General features: G+C 53.7%; 11 protein-coding genes across 11 annotated transcripts; 8 read left to right on the top strand and 3 right to left on the bottom strand.

The window, feature by feature from the left end:
- Position 1: 1 nt before the first annotated feature.
- Positions 2-1060, bottom strand: N657DRAFT_672734 (uncharacterized protein; the record flags this gene model as incomplete). The annotated part of the gene is made up of 3 exons (XM_062795651.1): positions 2-359; positions 479-846; positions 900-1060. The coding sequence occupies 3 exons, from the start codon at positions 1058-1060 to the stop codon at positions 121-123; spliced, it is 768 nt and encodes a 255-aa protein (XP_062645870.1). The 3' UTR covers positions 2-120.
- A 775-nt stretch (positions 1061-1835) lies between these two features.
- Positions 1836-2885, top strand: N657DRAFT_646752 (uncharacterized protein). Its single transcript, XM_062793177.1, has 2 exons — positions 1836-2103; positions 2193-2885. Exon 2 carries the CDS (start codon positions 2255-2257, stop codon positions 2513-2515), a length of 261 nt encoding a protein of 86 aa, XP_062645871.1. The 5' UTR covers positions 1836-2103; positions 2193-2254; the 3' UTR covers positions 2516-2885.
- A 640-nt stretch (positions 2886-3525) lies between these two features.
- Positions 3526-5373, top strand: N657DRAFT_672736 (DUF636-domain-containing protein; the record flags this gene model as incomplete). The annotated part of the gene is made up of 7 exons (XM_062795652.1): positions 3526-3814; positions 3860-3906; positions 4259-4280; positions 4646-4714; positions 4759-5088; positions 5149-5269; positions 5342-5373. Exons 1-7 carry the CDS (start codon positions 3770-3772, stop codon positions 5371-5373), a joined length of 666 nt encoding a protein of 221 aa, XP_062645872.1. The 5' UTR covers positions 3526-3769.
- A 756-nt stretch (positions 5374-6129) lies between these two features.
- Positions 6130-7217, bottom strand: N657DRAFT_672737 (uncharacterized protein; the record flags this gene model as incomplete). The annotated part of the gene is made up of 2 exons (XM_062795653.1): positions 6130-6724; positions 6796-7217. The coding sequence occupies 2 exons, from the start codon at positions 7215-7217 to the stop codon at positions 6562-6564; spliced, it is 585 nt and encodes a 194-aa protein (XP_062645873.1). The 3' UTR covers positions 6130-6561.
- A 944-nt stretch (positions 7218-8161) lies between these two features.
- On the top strand, positions 8162-8950 carry N657DRAFT_491173 (uncharacterized protein). The gene is made up of 2 exons (XM_062787623.1): positions 8162-8297; positions 8396-8950. Exon 2 carries the CDS (start codon positions 8420-8422, stop codon positions 8849-8851), a length of 432 nt encoding a protein of 143 aa, XP_062645874.1. The 5' UTR covers positions 8162-8297; positions 8396-8419; the 3' UTR covers positions 8852-8950.
- N657DRAFT_491174 (uncharacterized protein) lies at positions 8951-9780 on the top strand. Its single transcript, XM_062787624.1, has 2 exons — positions 8951-9195; positions 9259-9780. Exons 1-2 carry the CDS (start codon positions 9049-9051, stop codon positions 9691-9693), a joined length of 582 nt encoding a protein of 193 aa, XP_062645875.1. The 5' UTR covers positions 8951-9048; the 3' UTR covers positions 9694-9780.
- On the top strand, positions 9781-12568 carry N657DRAFT_491168 (uncharacterized protein). Its single transcript, XM_062787622.1, has 3 exons — positions 9781-11063; positions 11145-12187; positions 12284-12568. Exons 1-3 carry the CDS (start codon positions 9868-9870, stop codon positions 12382-12384), a joined length of 2340 nt encoding a protein of 779 aa, XP_062645876.1. The 5' UTR covers positions 9781-9867; the 3' UTR covers positions 12385-12568.
- A 102-nt stretch (positions 12569-12670) lies between these two features.
- Positions 12671-13774, top strand: N657DRAFT_491243 (uncharacterized protein). The gene is made up of 2 exons (XM_062787626.1): positions 12671-13217; positions 13423-13774. The coding sequence occupies exons 1-2, from the start codon at positions 12957-12959 to the stop codon at positions 13663-13665; spliced, it is 504 nt and encodes a 167-aa protein (XP_062645877.1). The 5' UTR covers positions 12671-12956; the 3' UTR covers positions 13666-13774.
- A 304-nt stretch (positions 13775-14078) lies between these two features.
- Positions 14079-14330, top strand: N657DRAFT_539566 (uncharacterized protein; the record flags this gene model as incomplete). The annotated part of the gene is made up of 1 exon (XM_062787813.1): positions 14079-14330. A coding segment is annotated over one exon (252 nt), but the record flags the coding sequence as incomplete, so codon positions are not given.
- A 1271-nt stretch (positions 14331-15601) lies between these two features.
- On the bottom strand, positions 15602-16155 carry N657DRAFT_491219 (uncharacterized protein). Its single transcript, XM_062787625.1, has one exon. The coding sequence runs from the start codon at positions 15983-15985 to the stop codon at positions 15698-15700; it is 288 nt and encodes a 95-aa protein (XP_062645879.1). The 5' UTR covers positions 15986-16155; the 3' UTR covers positions 15602-15697.
- An 860-nt stretch (positions 16156-17015) lies between these two features.
- N657DRAFT_664764 (uncharacterized protein) lies at positions 17016-18219 on the top strand (the record flags this gene model as incomplete). The annotated part of the gene is made up of 3 exons (XM_062795255.1): positions 17016-17498; positions 17625-18034; positions 18085-18219. The coding sequence occupies 3 exons, from the start codon at positions 17016-17018 to the stop codon at positions 18176-18178; spliced, it is 987 nt and encodes a 328-aa protein (XP_062645880.1). The 3' UTR covers positions 18179-18219.
- Positions 18220-18458: the final 239 nt, after the last annotated feature.

The raw sequence follows: 18458 nt of genomic DNA on the forward strand, positions 1-18458 counted from the left end.
AGGTCAGGAACAAAGTCGTCATGAGGGAGAAGGGCCTGAAATAGCTCTCTCACTGCTGAATCACCCGAATCGGCGGTATTGGCGGTTAAGTAACCGACAGCTTCGGAAAGAGCGAAATCCTCAATTATGCCCCGTAGGACCGGACCGCCCCCGTGGCTTCCCAAAATGCCTTTCAACGCTAGGAGGCGAAATTGAAGCTGCTGTGAGTGAGTGGTCGACGAAGTGGACGGTAATACCGAGGAGAGCGTACTCTTTCTCAGTCTCAAACTCAGCCTTCATCCACGCCCTGACGGTATCGCCGTTGTATGGCAGGAGCTCCTGTAGAAGATCCTTATTGTCACGGGTGGGCGCAACTGTCACTACCCGTGACACTTATTGAGAAGGCAAAGGGGCTGGCGGAAAAGAGGGTGTTCGATTCCAGAGAGCGGGATATTTGCGCCGGCTAGCCAGCCGAGTAACGTATGCCTGAAAAGCTGACCTGTTGTTTTGGCCACGAGCGCCTTCCTTAAACTCTCTTGCAGAGTCTTCTGACGGCGAGAACTAGGCTCCAAATCGTCGGCCCCATTGCCTCCGTCAGAGCTCTCGATGCCGATCAGCAAACGGTGGTCCTTCTGAAGGTGAGATTTGGCATTCGTTGTAGCGCCGTTGGTGGTGGCATACAGCGAGGTCTTGCCCTGTTGCACACAGAGGTTGCACAGCCAGTACTCTCCAAGGCTCCTATTCTCCCTGTCGAGCTTGACGTATCTTTCGCCATACTCATCCACCTTTGACCGCCTCTTTCGCTTCTTGTGTAACCACTCTGTCTTGATATATGGCTTCCCGTGTATCCAAATCTTAGGTAACTGACTGACTTCGGCAGGCAGGTTGGCTTCGTCGATAACCTCGAGTTGGTCCTTTACACTTCGAGCTCGCCGCAGAGTGGAAACCGCGTCGCCGCCGACGTGTGGTAAGTCGTAAACGAGCCAGAAGACTGGCTAACCGACTGACTGGCCGATTGGCTAGGCGTCAGGCTCATTTCCGACGACGAATCGTCGGAAAAGCGGTCGTCAAGCTCGGCCATATTGGTGATGGTGGTAGGCCCATGCAAAAGTTCGGCTGGAAATTCCCAAGTTTATTGGCCAGGGGTTACATAAACTCTATACAGTACCTAATAACGTTATGGCCAAGTGGATTAACGTTACCCTTACTAATACTCAAACTTAGTCAAATCAAATCAAATCTGTCCGCTAGCAGATTTGATTTGAAAATACCTTAATTTGATTTGATTTGATTCGATTCGATTTGAATTTGATTTAAATAGTTTGATTTGTTAGGAACGCTGGATTCAGCTCCCTTCAAAACAGGGCTCCACTGGCAATGCTCCCAGCCTGAATACGCCGTCAAATTTGAACCAACATCCTGGAAATCGACAATGTCCTGTACGGAGTACTGAGTAGAATACGTCAACCTCCCGTCGTTCAGGTACGGATAATGGGTTCAGGTTCCAGCTTCGGTCTGGACTCCAGGAGATTCACCAGGACCAAGGCGCAGCAAACCTGGAGGTTACATCAAGTGGATGTGCGGGACCCACTGCACCAAAGGATCAATGACTTTGTCATGGGTTCTTGGTTTCCAACTTCAGTGAGAGACGCTGCATCACACATTCTTTCAACGTCGTCACAGTTGCATGTTAGCGCCTTGAATCACTTGTATCACATACTACAAAGAACCTACCTAGAAGGGTAACACTGGGCATTGCCTGGCCTGAAATCTTGTTCTGGCCGCCTTGGCATACTTGGCGGTACGCCATCGTGGACTCGTTCCCCCTTTATCGAGCATCTCATCTTGTTTCACAGGTCTCGAAAGCCATAGAAAGCCAGCCAGCAAAGCTGGATTGTGTCGCGTACGTGTCCTGCCAGACTCCGCTTGCCGGGTATCTTTTTCATTGGCGGCAAGTGCGACTGTCTGTAACGCTTTTTTTGTTCAGTACTTCACTTCGGCTTGTGCTCTTCCTCTTGCCCTTCATTTCCCCACTCATTCTGGTCCATTCGTTGTTGTCTCACTTCGCAAAGTGTCAGCACACCTTCTTTTGCACCTCAATACCACAACCGAGGAGATCAAGCCGTAAGCTGGACCTGCCCCTTCGTCAAGGTCCTGACGCAGGAACGCAATCAGATATACTGACATAGATCCATGCGGGTACCACACGCCAGCCACATGGCAAATCATGAAGGCCTTCCGGATCGGTCGGAAACCGCCCGGAACATGGACCAACATGACGCCACCGATTCGGGGAGGCATCTACGAAAAACGGCAAGACGATGAAGTACAGCCTACACCAATTGCCGCGTCCGTCGATTCCTCCACCCGGCCCAACGTCACAGCCAGAGATATCAATGGTGATGCTGACGCTTACACAGATTGGGCCGAGAAGCAGGAAACCGACACGGACAGCTTGCGCTTTCCGTCACTGGACCCGGCGGTGCAGCAAGACATCGCCCAGAAATATCGGTATTCCTACGCCGCTGTGCTCTAGGGCGTGCCGGACCTTCAACAACTCACTATACAGGAAAACCGCGCCCTCATGGGCCGGATGAAAAACCCATATCGACAATCTCGCCCAGAAATACAGGGTACTACATCAGAAACTTCACGACGAGGGGGTTCTACAAATGTCTACATGCGAAATACGCAAAAGAGATGGCTCGTTACATGACGCTCTTTGGCACCTGCATGGCAGCCTTGTGGTCGGATATGGTACTTGACGTCAACAGTGTTCCTGGGACTGTTTTGGCACCAGATCATGTTTACCGCACACGATGCCGCGTACCGGGCCATCATGAGCAACTTCGAGGTGAACAGTCTGATAACAATGTTCGTTGGCGACTTCTGCTGCGGCCTGTCCATCGGCTGGTGGAAGAGCAGCCACAACGTCCACCAATCTTCAACTTCAACATCTACTTAGAGTCAGAACTCCGCCCAGCTGAAGTTGGCGATAGAAGATAGAGTCGAACTAGCTCCGTTTGCACCGCCAAGCGGCCAAGCTGTAAAGATCCTGTCAAGTGTGGGCGACGGGAGGGTCGGTCTGTTGGTGGCGGTACTGGTGCAGGGTTCTGCATCTATCTACCTAAGTAGATTTTGAATCTACTAGTAGATAGAAAGCAGTGCTTTCTATCCACTCTATGCTGCCCGTTGCCAAGCTTCTATCCACTCTACCCGAACCTCATCTACGTAGATTCAAAGTGGGTAGATTGCCAAGTGATTACTAATATCTGGGCACTTTACCTCGCACAGCCTCCTCGAGGCCGCCCTAGCCACCACTGCCCCCTAAGCCCTCTACGGAGATGCCATTCCGACCTCTTCCGCTGTATCCCACCCATGCTGGCCGGGCTTGGTCATGTGACAGGTCACATGTGACCTTCCCGCGTGCCTGGCTCTGCCATCCATCCACCCCTGGCTAGTGTTGAATGATGTAAGTGCTGGAAGAAAGAGAGCTGTCAGTAGATAATCTGATGTCCCGTATTCATAAGACACTAGCAGATAGCTCTTAGTTCCGAGGCAGTCAACGAGTAGATGAGGAACATGCCAAACGCTTTGTGTATCCCTCACCGGAACAACTAAACATGTAACACACAACGCCTATACATTCGCCCCTTGTGGTGAAGGAGCGTGAAGAATTAAGGAACTGGATCGTTGGCTTCTTTCAATCGAGGGGAGATACCTTACCTCAAAGGCCGACCCCATCAAGTACTGGGTGGACCGCCGATTCGAATATTCCCGATTGGCAAAGATGGCCTTTGACGTGCTCAACGTCCCGCCGATGGCAGCCGAGTGTGTAAGAATATTTTCCGCTGTTGGCTGCATGCTAACGACACGACAGACACGGCTCGGGACTGAAGTGATCTCTGCCGCCCAGACGATTGGATCGTGGGTGAAAGCCGGATTGATGGATGATTATAACGAAATCGGCCGCCCTCCGAGATGCAGGCATTGAAGCGCTTGAGGATGGAATGTTACTTCAAATTGAAGGTGGCATAGCATGAGGTGACCGGCTTGTGGCTAGGTAGAAGTGTTCGGCTGTCGTGAGCGTCCTGTTATCGGAACATCTTTCATCCGCTAAGCATGAACAATCTACGTGAATAGTATCTAAGTTGATAGAATAGCTCTCTATTCTATCAACTCTATCTCAGTCCAGCTGACTAATCCATCTATTCTATCTACTTCAAGGGTCGCGTGGGTAGAAGTGGATAGATGCAGAACCCTGTACTGGTGTTGAGAGAGACATCTCCGTGGCTCAGCTAGTAAGTAAGCCTTGGCAAATAACCAAATCAACCTCAAATCTATCGACAAATCTTGTTTGAAGTTGTAGGCGGCAAGTTGAGTTAGTATTTGAGGGTTTTGTAATTCCGTTAAGTTGGAGTGGAGTTGAATCGAGTGAGTCCCTTGGCTGTAAGGGGCCCAGTCATGGTATGCTACTCCTCGACATCAGTCAGCAATGAGGATAAATTAAACTTGTTGAGGCCATCCCCCAGAATGTATCATTTCTAGCCATCAATCCATGGACTAATGTGACCTTGCAAAAATGGTGGGAAAGGGGAAGGCAGTTCGGCTTTGTATGGTGACGTCACTGATATTCAGCCAGGAACTAACTACGGCGAATCACCAGGAAATCCCGACCATCTTGATCTTCGAGTTCCTGAGTGAAAACAACAAAAGCGCGAGAACGGCAACACAAGTATGCTCTTGTCCCGTTTTATTCAACGCGATTTATCCCTTCAGATCGCCATAAGACGAGCCTATTTCGCCGCTCAACCCCGGACTCACTACCTCCTAGAGCAACAACAAATTATGGCCATTCATATGCAAGGGCGCTGCGTCTGCAACAAGCTGCAGTACTCGCTCCATCTCAACTCACCGGAGGCCGCCCGCACGACGCTCTGTCACTGCTCCAGTTGTCGCCGCGCGTTTGGCACAAATTACGGCCTGACTGCGAAGGTTCCCCTGGAGGCCTTCAAGTATGAGAACGGTTCGCCAAAGATGTACAAGCAGAAAAACGGCGTGACGAGAGAGTTCTGCGACAGTTGTGGGGCTTATATCTGCGAATATGGTGTACGAATGTTGTCGGTGATGCATCTCAGGGCTACCTTTAGGCACTGACGAAGTGGACAGGAAGAGGCAGCCGACAAGTTCCGCTACATCATGTGGGGATCGCTCGACGAGCCTGAGAAGGTTCCGCCCAAGGGCGAGTTCTTTTGCAAGAATCGACCAGATTGGATGCCCGAGCTTGAAGGTATGCTTCAGACTGCAGGACTGGCGTGCAAGGGATGTGGCAGACAAAGGCTCTAATCGTTGCTTGCTACAGGTGTGTTTCACAAGAGAGAGATCAAGGAGTGATTGGATTGGGATGGACCGAGGGTCCGAACCGAACCTCATGTGGATGCTGTTTGGGTTCAATTCAAGGGCAGCGGTTGGTATCATTTACTGGCAAAGTAGTAAACTACCGTCAAATTATTATTATTCCTACACCGCTGTGCCCTAGGGCGTGCCGGACCTTCAACAACTTACTATACAGGAAAACCGCGCCATCGTGGGCCGGGTGAAAAACCCGTATCGACAATCAAGGAAACGATCAGTGTGCGATCCTGCAAATACAAAGTGGGAAGGCCTCTTGGCCTTTGAAGGAAAGGGTATCAGACTGCGAGCTCCAGCTCCAGCCTCCTGGCCAGACCGTACATCGGCAGTTTCCCCGAGTCCATCAGCCAGTCCAGGATCCTCCCCGTTACCCGTGCAGCTTTGGGACTGATTCCCTGTAGGACAGAATAAAAGTCCCTTCGCGTTCTGATTTCGGCTCTCTCCCATCTTCGAGTCAACGGTGGGGCCAAGCACCACATCACAAGGTGTTCGACAGTCTCTCGCCCCTCTCCACACTCGCATATAGGCGTCAGTACCTCTGGGACTCTCCTTTCGAATAAGAAAGCCCGAAGGCCTATGGCCCCGGTTCGAATCTGGATCAACAGTGAACTCTTCGCTCTGCTGAGGCCGTCGTGTCTCCTTAGGGTTTTGTCTTGGAACAGAGTCTCGTGCTGGTGGTCAAGGTCATCTGCGGGCCTCGTTGCTGTCCGGCCGTCTCGTTCCTTGAGCCACCTCTCTCTCCAGGCCTCCTCCATGACTCTGTCCGTGTCGGCAGTCCTTCCCGTCCAAACTGCAATTGTGTTGGCGGCTTTTTCTATCGCTGTGGGCTCCTGCGGCCCAAAGGCTCGCGGTCGGCCCCTGTTATCCGTCCTCGAGTTACCGTCAAATTTCATTTCTACAGTAGTGTTAATGATCGCTGCTGAGTCTCATGTCAGCCTAGACACCCCTTCTCCGAGGTTCCAGTATCTCCGGCGTCTTTCGAACCGAGCGTATCCCCATCAAGAAAAATCTCACGTTCCTTTTCCACCTCTTTGTAAACCTGCTTCGGGTCTGAATATTCATCCTTAACCACACGACGCCGCCACTCGTTCCAGACATGCGTGAAAGGCAACAAGCCGGCGGCAGTGACCCAATCGTTTCCTCCATTCCTGACTCCCTTGAATTTCCGAATCAACAGTGCATTGATATGGTGCGGCAGATGACAGAGTCCTTGCTTTCGTCCAGCCGTTCGAGGGGCGTCAGGCAGTCCAAGCTGTTCAGCATGCGGCCCACATGCAAATTCACTTGACCCAGCACATTCAGGAGGACAAACGCAGCCTGGTCCATTGTCGTGCTGTTTGACGTGGTGACGAAGACCATGACCAGAAGAAGAAACGAGACGAGGCGCGTTGTGTTCTGCATTACCGGCGCAGGGATAGGACACCGTGGAAAATATCGAGGTTTGGGCCGTAGCGTAGGCCTCGGGTCGACCACTCCTTGATCTGCTGGCGGGTTCCTTCGAGGACAAAGGCGGAGTTGTCCCTCCCCAGGACGTAGACGGCGTCAGGCGAATCGCCTCTTATCACGGTGCCACGTGCTACCTCCGCAGGCCGGATGAACAAGTTTTCGACCATTCTGAGACATATCGACCAAGTGGTGAGCGCGACGCAGTTGGTGACCCTGATCCATGTCGTGCAATCAGACAGCAACAGAATGGCAAGCAACACCAGGAAACAAAGCCAGGTGACGCCGACCCAAAGCGCCTTGTAAAACGTCACTCGGCGTTTGGCTCGCCTCTGGGCGCGCTCCCGAACCCGGTACACGGAATATCGTCCGTCTTCAAGCATTCCGCGCAGTGTGATCGCGTTGTCAAGACGAGCATTCCGCAACGGCGCATGTTTGCAGCCTTACGGCGAGAAGTAGGTGCGGGAGGGCGGGTTAAGGAGAAAGTCGTGGGACCGGATGTAGTTTTGCAGACCGATGACGGGGCTAGCGACAAGAATTTCGAGAAGCGAGCGCTGGCTGAGTCGATATTGCGTTTCCTCGGCCTCGCCGACCAGGATCATCAACGAGGCCACATCAAACGACCAAATGCGATGGGATATACTGTCAGGAGAACATGTTTTCGGTGGACAGGGGAGCTGATCCTTGGGTCGAAAAACTAAAATAGGTGTGTTATGCTCGCAGAGTCCAGGTAGAAGATGTTGACCTGTAATTATCAAATACTGGGAACTTGGCAACCTTCTAAACAAAGGTACATATAAGGGGAAAATACCTACTTTCGCTCTCATGTCCTTCTCAGCTTCATCTTCTCTCGGTCCGCCTTGGGCTGCTTGGGAGGGTCGCTTGCATATGCAAGCTGTCTGCACGACTCGATTGAAAAAAGTCAGTGATTGGGCGTAAAGGTACTTCAGCACCACTCTCACCAAAACGCAACCGAGTTCGTCTCTGGTTGGGCGTATTCAAACCCCAGCACTGCCCAAGCACACTGGCACACAACCAACAGGAGTAGCAGGAGGGGTCTTGGTCTGCAAGACGGTGCCGTTACATGCGTAAGGTACCGTAGGCATCTCAAAAAGCAGCCTATGAGAAATGTTCGTTATCAGAGCCTTGTGCCTCATACCAGGCATATTTCCATAAGCTCACAGTACAGTCTCCGTTCCGAGTTCACTTCGGCTCCTCGAGCATCAACTTTCCAAGTTGCCTGGCGCGGTCACCCGACGGAGCGGAGTACACGTGCGGACAAAGCAATACACCTGGCGCTTCACAAGGCGAACCATCGAGTACTGGCTTCATGTCTCGGCGGAAGCCGACGCTGACGACGAGTTCCCCAAATCACGAGAGGAGGCTATGACCGATATCGCAGCTATCAGAGCAGAACTCGAAACGTTCGCCAAAAGCACAATGGTGCAAAACATCATAATAAAGTAGGTCAATGGAAGCAACCTGAACTCACCCTGCGGCTGACTGGAATGATTACCTTACCTGCTTAGGTTGTGCGAGGAACAAATTGCTGAGCCTTCAGATTTTATTCTCGAACTTTTCCTAAATGCCGATGACAACGACTATGGTGACAGACGCCCCCAAACTCCTCATGGAATATGACCCGCTACATCGCCGTCTGCTAGTTGCACAGAACGAGTTGGGCTTCAAGAAAAAGCACGCCAAGGCAATATGCAGCATGGCCGAGAGCTCAAAGGCCAACAGTCGTGGAAGGAAGGGCAACGGCCGAAGGCATAGCGGAGAGAAGGGGCTTGGTTTCAAGTCGGTGTTTGCGCTGGCTTCAACCGTCTGGATCCGCTCTGGCTATTACTCATTCCGCTTCAACCGGGATGAGCCACTTGGGCGGGTCAGACCGACCTGGATCGATGACTTCCCAGTGCGTATTGTCGACGTGTTCACGGCCATTCTTTTGGAGATCGAGAGCGACAGCAAGGATGGCAATGTCATCGACGGGACAAAACCGTCATCCGTACCTTGAAGACATTAGAGCCGGCCCACCTCTTGTTTCTCGACCAGATCAAGGAGATCGGCATCAGAATCATCACCAAGCCGACGCTCTGGCAGACAACCATCAGGGCAGATACTATACCAAACGTCAGCTTAACACTCCTGCCCCTGGCTACTTATCGAAATGGCCAGGCTGAACTGCAAGTGGCCTTCAGGTATCCCGTGGACATGACCAAGGCACAAACACCCGAACGGCCCAACTCTACCGGATCCGAAGAAGTTGTCCTTGTCTTCACCTTTGGAGACGTTTCGTATGAGGAGATGTCACCAAGGCATCTCTATGCCTTTCTTCCCGTCCGACCGTCAGTGTTTAGGGTGTGTCAGGCCTCGACCCTTCTAAGATTTATCGCTGCTATGGATTTGGCTAACCACCGCCAGTTCTTCATACACGCTAACTTTATCCTCACTTCAACCCGCAAGGATATCAGACGAACCCGGTGGAACCGAACCTTGTTGGAGGCTGTTCCTGAAGCTTTTCTGGGCGCCGTTGCGCAGTTCCACGACCGCGGCCTTGCTACCCTTTGGTACAACTGGCCGTTCCTGGTGCCTTGGCCGATCGTGTACGATGAGGCATTTGAGGCGTTTCCTCTTAGGCTGAGGTATCTCTGCTCCCAGCGACCGATTCTGGAAGACAGCAGCGGTGCTCGGTTCCCACCACAGCTGCTGAGGACAGTCCCGGAGACATTTCGGGACGAGGACAAGACACCGCTGCTGCCAGAGGAGTACTCGAGCCGTCGTTTGATTTCCCGATACTACTCGGCGGCACTTGAGCCGATGCATAAAGTGACTGGGAGTGCAAAACATGACCGATGATGAGATTCTTTCGGATCTTGAAGCTTTCATCTTAGGTTCCCAGGAAAGCTTCCAGAGGAAGCCTGCCAGGTGGCCCGACCAAATCTGCGCCGTCCTACTGCGTCTGCTCAACGCAGACAACTCCCGCAAAGACATTATCGCCAACCTCGCCCTGGTCCCGCTCACAGACGGTAAATGGATGGCTGCCAAGGGAACGGACCTCTATTTCCCTTCGACCAATACCGGCGACTTGCAGTTACCGGCCGGCATTCCGGCCCACGCGATCAAATTGCCAGAGCGTCAGAGTTCACACCGAGTCGAGCTCTTCAGGGAACTGGGCGCCGTGGACGCCGACAAGACCGAGCTGTGCAACTTCGTAATCAAATCCCACGTGGGGCCTCCGAACCCAGAGCTAACTGTCAGGAGATGGTGTCCCACTTTGTCTTTCTCTATCGCGCCGACTGGAGGCCGCGCAAGGAGGACGCGCCGCCGGCTTTGTGGTGCGTTGGAGACGACGGCGAAAAATACAGGCTTTCGACCGTTTACATTCCGTCCACACAAGATCCCTACTCGGCCAGCTCAATTGCCCGGCGTACCGAAATTTCACTGCGGTTCATCCACCGCCGATACATTGACACTTTCCAAAAGCTTGAGCCAGACGGTCTGGATTGGCTTGAGAACAGTCTCGGAATTGCCAAGCTCATCCGCCTGGCGCAGACAGGCGGCTTCTGGGGCACCAGCATTCACGTTGATTTCAAGCTTCTACTAGACAGGAAGCCTTTCGAAGCCCTCGGCCTGTTGCGGTTCCACTGGGCTGACTATTCCCCTTGGTTCGAAACCGAAACTGGTACAGCGCACCACGAAAAGCAACACCCAGCCCGTCAGGTGTTGGAGCGGCGCGAGCCCCTGATCCAAGCAATTCGCCGAACACAGGTCCCGTGCCACGGCAACGACGCTGCCAAACTCTCTGAGAAGGCCCTTCCGCGAGAGAGCCTCCTCGCGCTCGTGGACACGACGAGCAGCGGCACCGCGCCGGGTCTTCCGGAATGCGAACCCTCAAGCTTAGGGTGCCGCATCTGTCGCTTTTTCAAATCCGTCATCTCGTTTCCCAAGAAACGGTCGACAGGGCCCATCCCGCACGACCGACTGCTAAACATAGCGCGTCCTGAGGACGGCGAGTGGGATTTCCTGGAGAAGTTTGGTGTGGTGGTCAAGCCGGCCCCGCTGATGTTCATGGCACACTTTCGACGCTTGAGGGGATCCAGGGTCACCCACAAACAGATAAGCGGGCTGTATGAGCAGCTTGAAAAATGTGTGAACGGGGTTCCAGGTGACGGAAAAAGCTCCAAGATTAACATGGAGCAAAAGGCCGATTTGACTGAGAAAATACGGTAAGGATGGCCATGTCTTGATCCCTCAACACCCTGCGTGCCTTGCATTTGTGCCCGGCCTAACAGCTGCTCCGTGATCAGGAAGCTGTTCCGAGAAGACAAATCCATTTCCCTGCCGCCAGGGTCAGGGAGATCCGTTGGTGAGTGGGTAGGGAACGGGACCTGTGTTTGGGACGGACCCGAGTGTCTGAGACACGTCCCGCGGGTTAAGGATCTTTACGGAAGTCGGCAGATGCTCTTTCACTCCATCTTCGGCATGCCTCTGGCAGACCTCGTCACTCTACACGAGGAAGCCCTCCACATGGTGCCATCCGATACAAATCACATCGTCTCGGTCCTCTCAACCATCTCAAGATATCTGGGACGTCCTCAGACAGGCTCCGGTTCGGTTCCAGACTTGTCGAGTTGTGCCTTGTTCCCCGTGATCCCGGCCATCGGCGACCAGCAAGAAGCAGGGACCGTGTTACGAACGTCCAGAGACAGGATCTGCTGCATCCCCAAGTCCCAACTACATCGAGATTCTCTTCTGGGAGTGGTCGATATGTCTGTTCTTTCCTCAGAGGAGTTCAGCGCTAACGCGTTGCGGACGTTGCGAGAACGCCTGGATCTAGGATCCCATTTTGTGTCCAAGTTACAGAAGGGAAAGGCCTCAGAGGTGGGCAGCGCCCAGCAACATCCATCTTACGAAAGAAGATTGCGGGATAAGGCACCATACATCTCCGAGCTTATCCCGAACACACTAAGCAGGGAGACGATTCAGATCAAGAAAGAGTTGCTCGCCCATGCTCGGGCTTACGCTTCAGATCGTATCGACACGAGGCTGATTTTTGATGTCGATGGCTGTGAAGTCCTTGGCGCGCCTATCATGAGCGATACGTACACCCAAGTCACCGAGAGTGGGATCTTGGAGCTGTACCTCGTTGCCGATGCCCATGCTCTGGAGTTGGGATACCCGCCCGTGGCGCTCATCGAGGTCTTGGCTGAGCTTCTTTGCATGCCTGTAAGATCCGAAAATGACAGGGAGTTGCTTACAAACATTCTCTACGTGCATGATAACCTTCTCATCAAGAAGGAGCTCGAAACCCGGAAGGGGCGGATTCCTTCGGCGCCCCGCCGAACAGCCGGTAAGTTTCACGGCCGACCAGCTTCAGTACACGAACACCTCAGATGGCTTGTTTGAGGGTATGTACTTGTACACAGACACTAACAACAGTGGTCAGGTACTCTGAAAGTACACGAAACAAAGCGTCAGGAGGAGGCCGAGGGTGACATTGGAGACAAGGGCGTTGGATCCACACAGCACATCGCCCCTGTGATCTAGGAGGCCACAGGCGGAGCCCAGAGCGAAGCACCCAGCCCAGCTGAGCAAGTAACCCCCTCTGAACACCTGATACCCACGACAGCAAATCCCCTCTCACGACTTAACAAGGAGAGGATAACTGGGCCACCGCACTTGGATTCTGAAGGGCCCGAGAAGACAGCGTCGCAACCAGTACCAGTTGGGGTTGACGGGGTTGACGACCATGTCGAGGAACAGGAACAGGAAAACAGGACTGGAGAAACACGCCAGCAACGTATGGCTCCGGCATCACCACCTATCAGGATTGATATCGACAACGCGGATGCTTCAACTAAGCTAACAGACTCAGCGCAGACCCTGCCCGGCAAGATCAACATCTCAGTTACGACTCATGGCACCGACAAGGACCTCGCGCCCGGTCCGGCCAAATCTACTAACAACAGAACGGATGGAGTGACCGGCGTCGCCTCTTTCGAGAAGTCCTTGAGCTTAAGCGTGCTCCACGCAAACCGAATGCCAAAGACGATATATCTGTGAACAACAGGTCGCGAAGCAAGCTTTCCGTTCCTCATCCTGGCGTGCGGCCCCGCTCGATGAGTCCCGGGAGAGGCAGCGCCGCAGCAACGAAAGAAGAGACAGGACCATGGAAGTTGATCGCGGATTCCTTTGATTTTGACGACGCCGCGACCGAAGACCGGGTGCAAACCGTGACCCCGTACAAAAAGAACCCAGGCCACGCCGAGAGTTTCGTTGACCTGAGGAACGTAAGCTCCACGATCTACAGTCCGCACGTGATGACCCACGTCGGCGGTGGCGAGGACCCTCAGAACACAAGGTATTTTGGAGAGCTCTACGTAAGCACTCGTCAAGTTCGGACTAATTATCTGCATGAGCTCGCGAGCCAAACCTTGACATGACCCCTTGGCGAAGAGCTTAAGGGTTTTCTGGCCGCTTTCGCGCAGTTTTGAGCATGAACCCACATGAAGTTTGGACAACCTTGACATCTGCGGCTGACAGCAATGTACAAACAGACGTCCTCATACCTGCGGCGCACTCTAGAGGATGAATATGTCCCAGCAAAGCATTGAACAAGCCCACTTCGGCTGCGGAACAATCTGCCAGCCTTCACCCCGCCGGATCGATATGCGTCCCACTACTCAACCTTCACCGTGCCGGCAGGCGAGGCAAGCTCCGAGCCATGAATATTTCCGAATATCACCTCTCCGAGACGGCGGTCGCTCATCCATACACCTTCCACATCCAAGTCATCGCCACCAAGGACGGGTTGGACCGAACCTTTGACCTGTCACGGAAGCAATACGAAACGGCGACCGCCATGACACTGGCGTTTCGGACAACAACGGACCATCCAGCAGGCGATATCTACGTCCTCGCCCGGGTTTATAACGTGTACACCAGCCCTGGAATTGCCTTCTATGCCAATCCTTGGAGTCTTCACCTGAAGGCTGCAGTTGAAACCCACGGGCAGCTTTGTTGCCAATGTCACCGGCGCCCAGGCTATGGCGCAAGTTGACCCGAGGCAGCTCAGCCGCCACAAGACGCCGGAGCAGCCCGAAACGCAGCATATCTACATCAGCGCTCCGATCACTGCATCGAAAATCCGACTCCTTCAACTCGAATACGCAGAGGAGGAGACGGCAATGCTCCAGGCTAAGCTAGTGCCGAAGGAACTGGAGGAATCTCTGGAGTTCTGGGCCATCTCGTACGTCTGGGGTGCCCGTCCGACGATGCACCACCCTCTCAAGCTGAAGGTCAACGGGGTCGAGATCCTGATTACGGAGTCGCTGTTTACGTGCCTCCAAGCCTTACGACGGAATCGTGTGACAGCGCTCATCTGGGCGGATGCCGTGTGCATAAATCAGGACGACAAGGTCGAGCAGGCCCAGCAGGCCCGTCGGATGGGAATGCTCTACGAGTGGGCCACGAGGGTGATTGTGTGGCTGGGCGACCCCATGCCCAGTGACACTGGTGCCATCGAGGCACTGAAGATGCTGCAGATGAGCGCGGACGGGCGGTATATGGACGGTCGCGAGCTCGTTACCGACGACGAGGTCGGCCGTATCAATGCCTTGCTGCGAAGGAAGTGGTTTGGCCGAACTTGGATCGTCCAGGAGCTGGTGCTTGGCTCGCGAGTCACTGTAGCGTGCGGACATTCCGAGATTGAGTGGGACCATTTTGTCCAGAGCATCCAGGAGTGCGAACGTCAATTGCGGCTCCTCGTTGGGAGGGCGAGTCAAATGTGGAGAGATTCCTCGGGTCGTCCTACCATTCCGTTCGTGGTACGGAAAGATCGGGATAAGCCGTGGCGCTACAAGCTCATTGGGGAGTGTTATGTTCAGGGGATGATGTACTACGACAAAGCTTGCGTCGGATCGTTGCCTGATCAGGTAGTGCTGCATCTGGTTTAGTTTGGGGAAAGGCTCGGAGCAGTAACGGAGGTTCTTGTACAAGTATCGTGGAGCCTGGAGAAGCTTACGAGCTTCAATTCAATATTTAGGGCTAGGTACCATATCATGATTGCGGCGCCGTGCTTTCCCCGCGGTTTTCGACAGCAACGGCCTTCCTTTTTTTCCTTTTCCGCCTCTGGCATGAATTCGGAGAAGGTGCAGCCAAAACCCTTTATCCAAGGGCCCCGACTGCCCGTGAATATTCCATTGTGTCTACATGTCCCCGGTTTCAACTGGCTTGTCGGATGGCTGAAGTTTATTTCTCGGAAGCAGAAATGGAGAGGACACGGGAGAGACGCTCAATGAGGCACGACTTGAGTCTCGCCTTAACGCGCACCGTGAGCCTTGGGTCCCCGAGCGCGATCAGGCTACAGCCGCAAGGTAAGTAAGGTAGCCACTACAATAACAACCATGATCCCAGCGCACTGAATCTTCAAGCCGACAAGTTTCTCATTATGCAGATAATCCATGCTGAAGACGGTCTGAGGGTGTTAGCAACGTCCTCTTGTATTCACGAGGTCGGTTGGACTTGATCGCAAAACGTACCGTGACAAAATCCAGTGGGAGATAGAAGACAGTGAGGGTAGTGTAGATGATGATGCACCGATTCATTGACGTCGACTTGTGTGCCTCCAGGAGACTACTGGCGTTGACAGCCTGTGTAATCACGTACGATTAAGTCAGGATGCCCTCCATCCTACGCAGGTTGTTCTACCTACCGAATTCTGCAGGCCCCTAATGCCGCCTGTCTTGGCGTCAATGCGTTGCTGGAATTTGTTTCCCAGGAGGCAAAGTGACCTAGCACTTCATCCCAGTTCTGGCGGACGAGATAAGCCCATCGCCAAAGGGATGACTGTTGACTGAGTTCAGGGTTGGGTTGCCTGATCATGGCCATGCACTCGTTCCGTAGGTCCTCTAGGTCGTATTTGGTCTCTCAAATCCATAGTGGCATGATTCGTAGCAAATGAAGAAGCTGAACATACATCTTGGACTGAGCAAGCGAACCGTTCAGCATGAGGCCCTCCCTCGGCAGAACTCGCATCAAGGCCGTCGGCGGGCGGCAGATTCGTCAGCGCTCGATGCACGGCCGGCTGTGAATTATGAGAATTGGGACGTGTAGTAAGACCCGCAGACCTGGTCCTTGACAGAATCATCAATCTCGTCTAGGACACTCTTCCAGCCCTATACCATGCAGCCTCCAAAAGGTTATCTAAGAGGAGCTGGGGGTGCTGATGCTGCTCTCACCGGTAAGCAGCAAATTTCGAGCTCCGAGTCTGTAATGGAGCAGTTCCGGACCTAGGTTGGTATTCTCGGTGGGAAAAACCTGCAGGATCACCGTGCTTAAGACGGCAGGGTTACTCGCAGAGCTGACAAAGTGAATCAAAGAGAACCGGTATTTCAGCAAAAAGAGGGAGCGGGCCCCAACTGCTGCGATAGAAAAGGGGGTGGACGGGCATGTCGAGATGGGTGGTGAGGACTAGGCGCCCGAGATCGCTAGGTGAACGTGGATGGATGACGGGAAGATGCCGTGTACTGATTGATACCTTCGGCACGGAAGATATAGGCAGTTAACATCATGGCCGAAAGGACGCCTTGTGAGATATATCTGTGGCCTGAGTACATTGTACAACAGCATAAAGACGTTGCTTGCGATTTACCAAAGACAGCGCTGGACGTTTGGGGATCCATGGTTGACATCCACTCAGGCGCTGTTGGTCTTGGTATACCATTGCCACCGTCACATTCCCTAAAACGTACGAAAAGTACATGTCACTACTTGCATATTGACGCAATAACATGTGCGGTTCTGAAATTGCAGAAAAGGCGTCAATTGGTCCTACCAAAGAAAAATGAAGGCGTTAAGGCAGTGATGTAATTATCTGAACACCCTCATCGTTATATCCTATCTATGACTTGCGTAAAGTCTTCAAAACCGGCACCGTTCAAAAGCTCCGAAAAAACCTTATCTAACTACGCCGACTGCACGCCCGCGCACTTTGCTGCGTGGCCGCGGTGGGTGTGGAAAGTAGGGCGATTCGAGGTGCTGCAGACATCCCGAAAAACTCTCACCAGCGCACGGACCAACAGGTCACCTGACTCCCACCCACAGTTGCCCAGGTGACCACGCCCTAGTGCTCCTGAGCCCCTGAACCCCTGAGCCCTCGAGCCCTTGCATGGGACAGGATGACCGCCCCCACCCCTCCAACTGAAGGGAGAGAAGGAGGACCGGCCCAGTCACGGCACTCAAGCGGCCCCCCGACACCTCCTCGTTCCCCCCCACCCTCTGACATCGACGCTATCAAGAACATGATCGACGGATTGGTAGCACTGGCAAACCCAGAGAAGAAAGGGACCGCCAGCGGCATGGGGCAAGACCTCCTCGCAGCTGTTTGCAAGCTATACAATGCGGCCCAGAACCAAACAGGAACCATTTCACTGGCCAACCTCCGCAAAGTGGTAGCCGAAGAACTTAGGGCGGCCGCCACCGCACCCCAGGATAGAAGATCCTGGGCCGCAGTGGCCTCCCAGGAATCCAGCCAAACCCAGACGCAGACCACTGCCCCAGCAAAGACAGTGCCAGCCCGCATCAACAAGGAAATTCTTGTCAGAGGCAGAGGAATGCCAGCCGATATGGCCAAACGGACCCCACAGGAGATCGTCCAGGCTGTCAACCGAGCGTCGATGAAGAAGGGGGCAATCGCAGCCCGGACCCTCCCAAGCGGGGATACAATTGTTACCTTCCAAGGCACGACAACTAGAGACTGGCACTCAACCAACACCGAATGGATCAAGGAAGCCTTTGGACAGCAAGCAGAGGAGAACAAGAGAACCTTCGCGGTCCTGCTGAAGGGGCTATGGAAGCGTGACCTCCAGGGAGTGACCGAGGAGACATTTGGCAGGGAAAGTGGCCTTCAAACAGTCGACAAGGTCAAATTCAGGGTACCGAAGCACCAGGAAGCAACCCGGGCGACGGTGCTGGTGGCACTCACCTCTCAGGAGGAGGCCCGCAAGGCCTGCGTTGAGGGAGTGGTTTGGAGGGCCCAGCTGCTGGACTGCGAACCGTACTGGGCTGCTCTAAGTCCGGTACAGTGCTTCAAATGCTGGAAATGGGGCCACACGCAACACTATTGCAGATCAACACCGCTGTGCCCCAGGTGTGGAACGAAGGCCCACGGTGAGGGCGGAAGGGACGGAGAAGCCCAGTGCCCAACCCAAAGTAACGAAGTCCCTCTCCGGTGCCCGGTCTGTGGAGGGAGGCACCCAGCCTGGTCGAAAGAATGCCCCGAGAAGACGAAGGTTCTGGCGAAGGCCAAGGAGGCCTACCAGTTCCGACCGCGGACCTATGAGGCTGCCCCAAACCTACTCTCTGGCATAGCTACCAGCGCCACTGCCCCCACTGCCCCCACTTCGTTCAACTTCACCAATGGTCAAGAGGACGACTGATGCAGGAGGCACCAGAGGGATGGCATGGTATGGGTGTAACTGAATTGTTGGAATGAAGAATGAAGATTCAGACAGAGAAGTCGGTGTCGCGCGTCCTACATGCAAGATAAACTGGCATGGAGGTGCTGAGCGCGCACAGACCTTTGCAGCGGGGCTACTCTACATGGTGCCTTCCGGTATCAA

The sequence above is a fragment of the Parathielavia appendiculata genome, assembly GCF_033297405.1.
Source record: "Parathielavia appendiculata strain CBS 731.68 unplaced genomic scaffold N657scaffold_9, whole genome shotgun sequence".
NCBI classification, from domain to species: Eukaryota; Fungi; Ascomycota; class Sordariomycetes; order Sordariales; family Chaetomiaceae; genus Parathielavia; species Parathielavia appendiculata.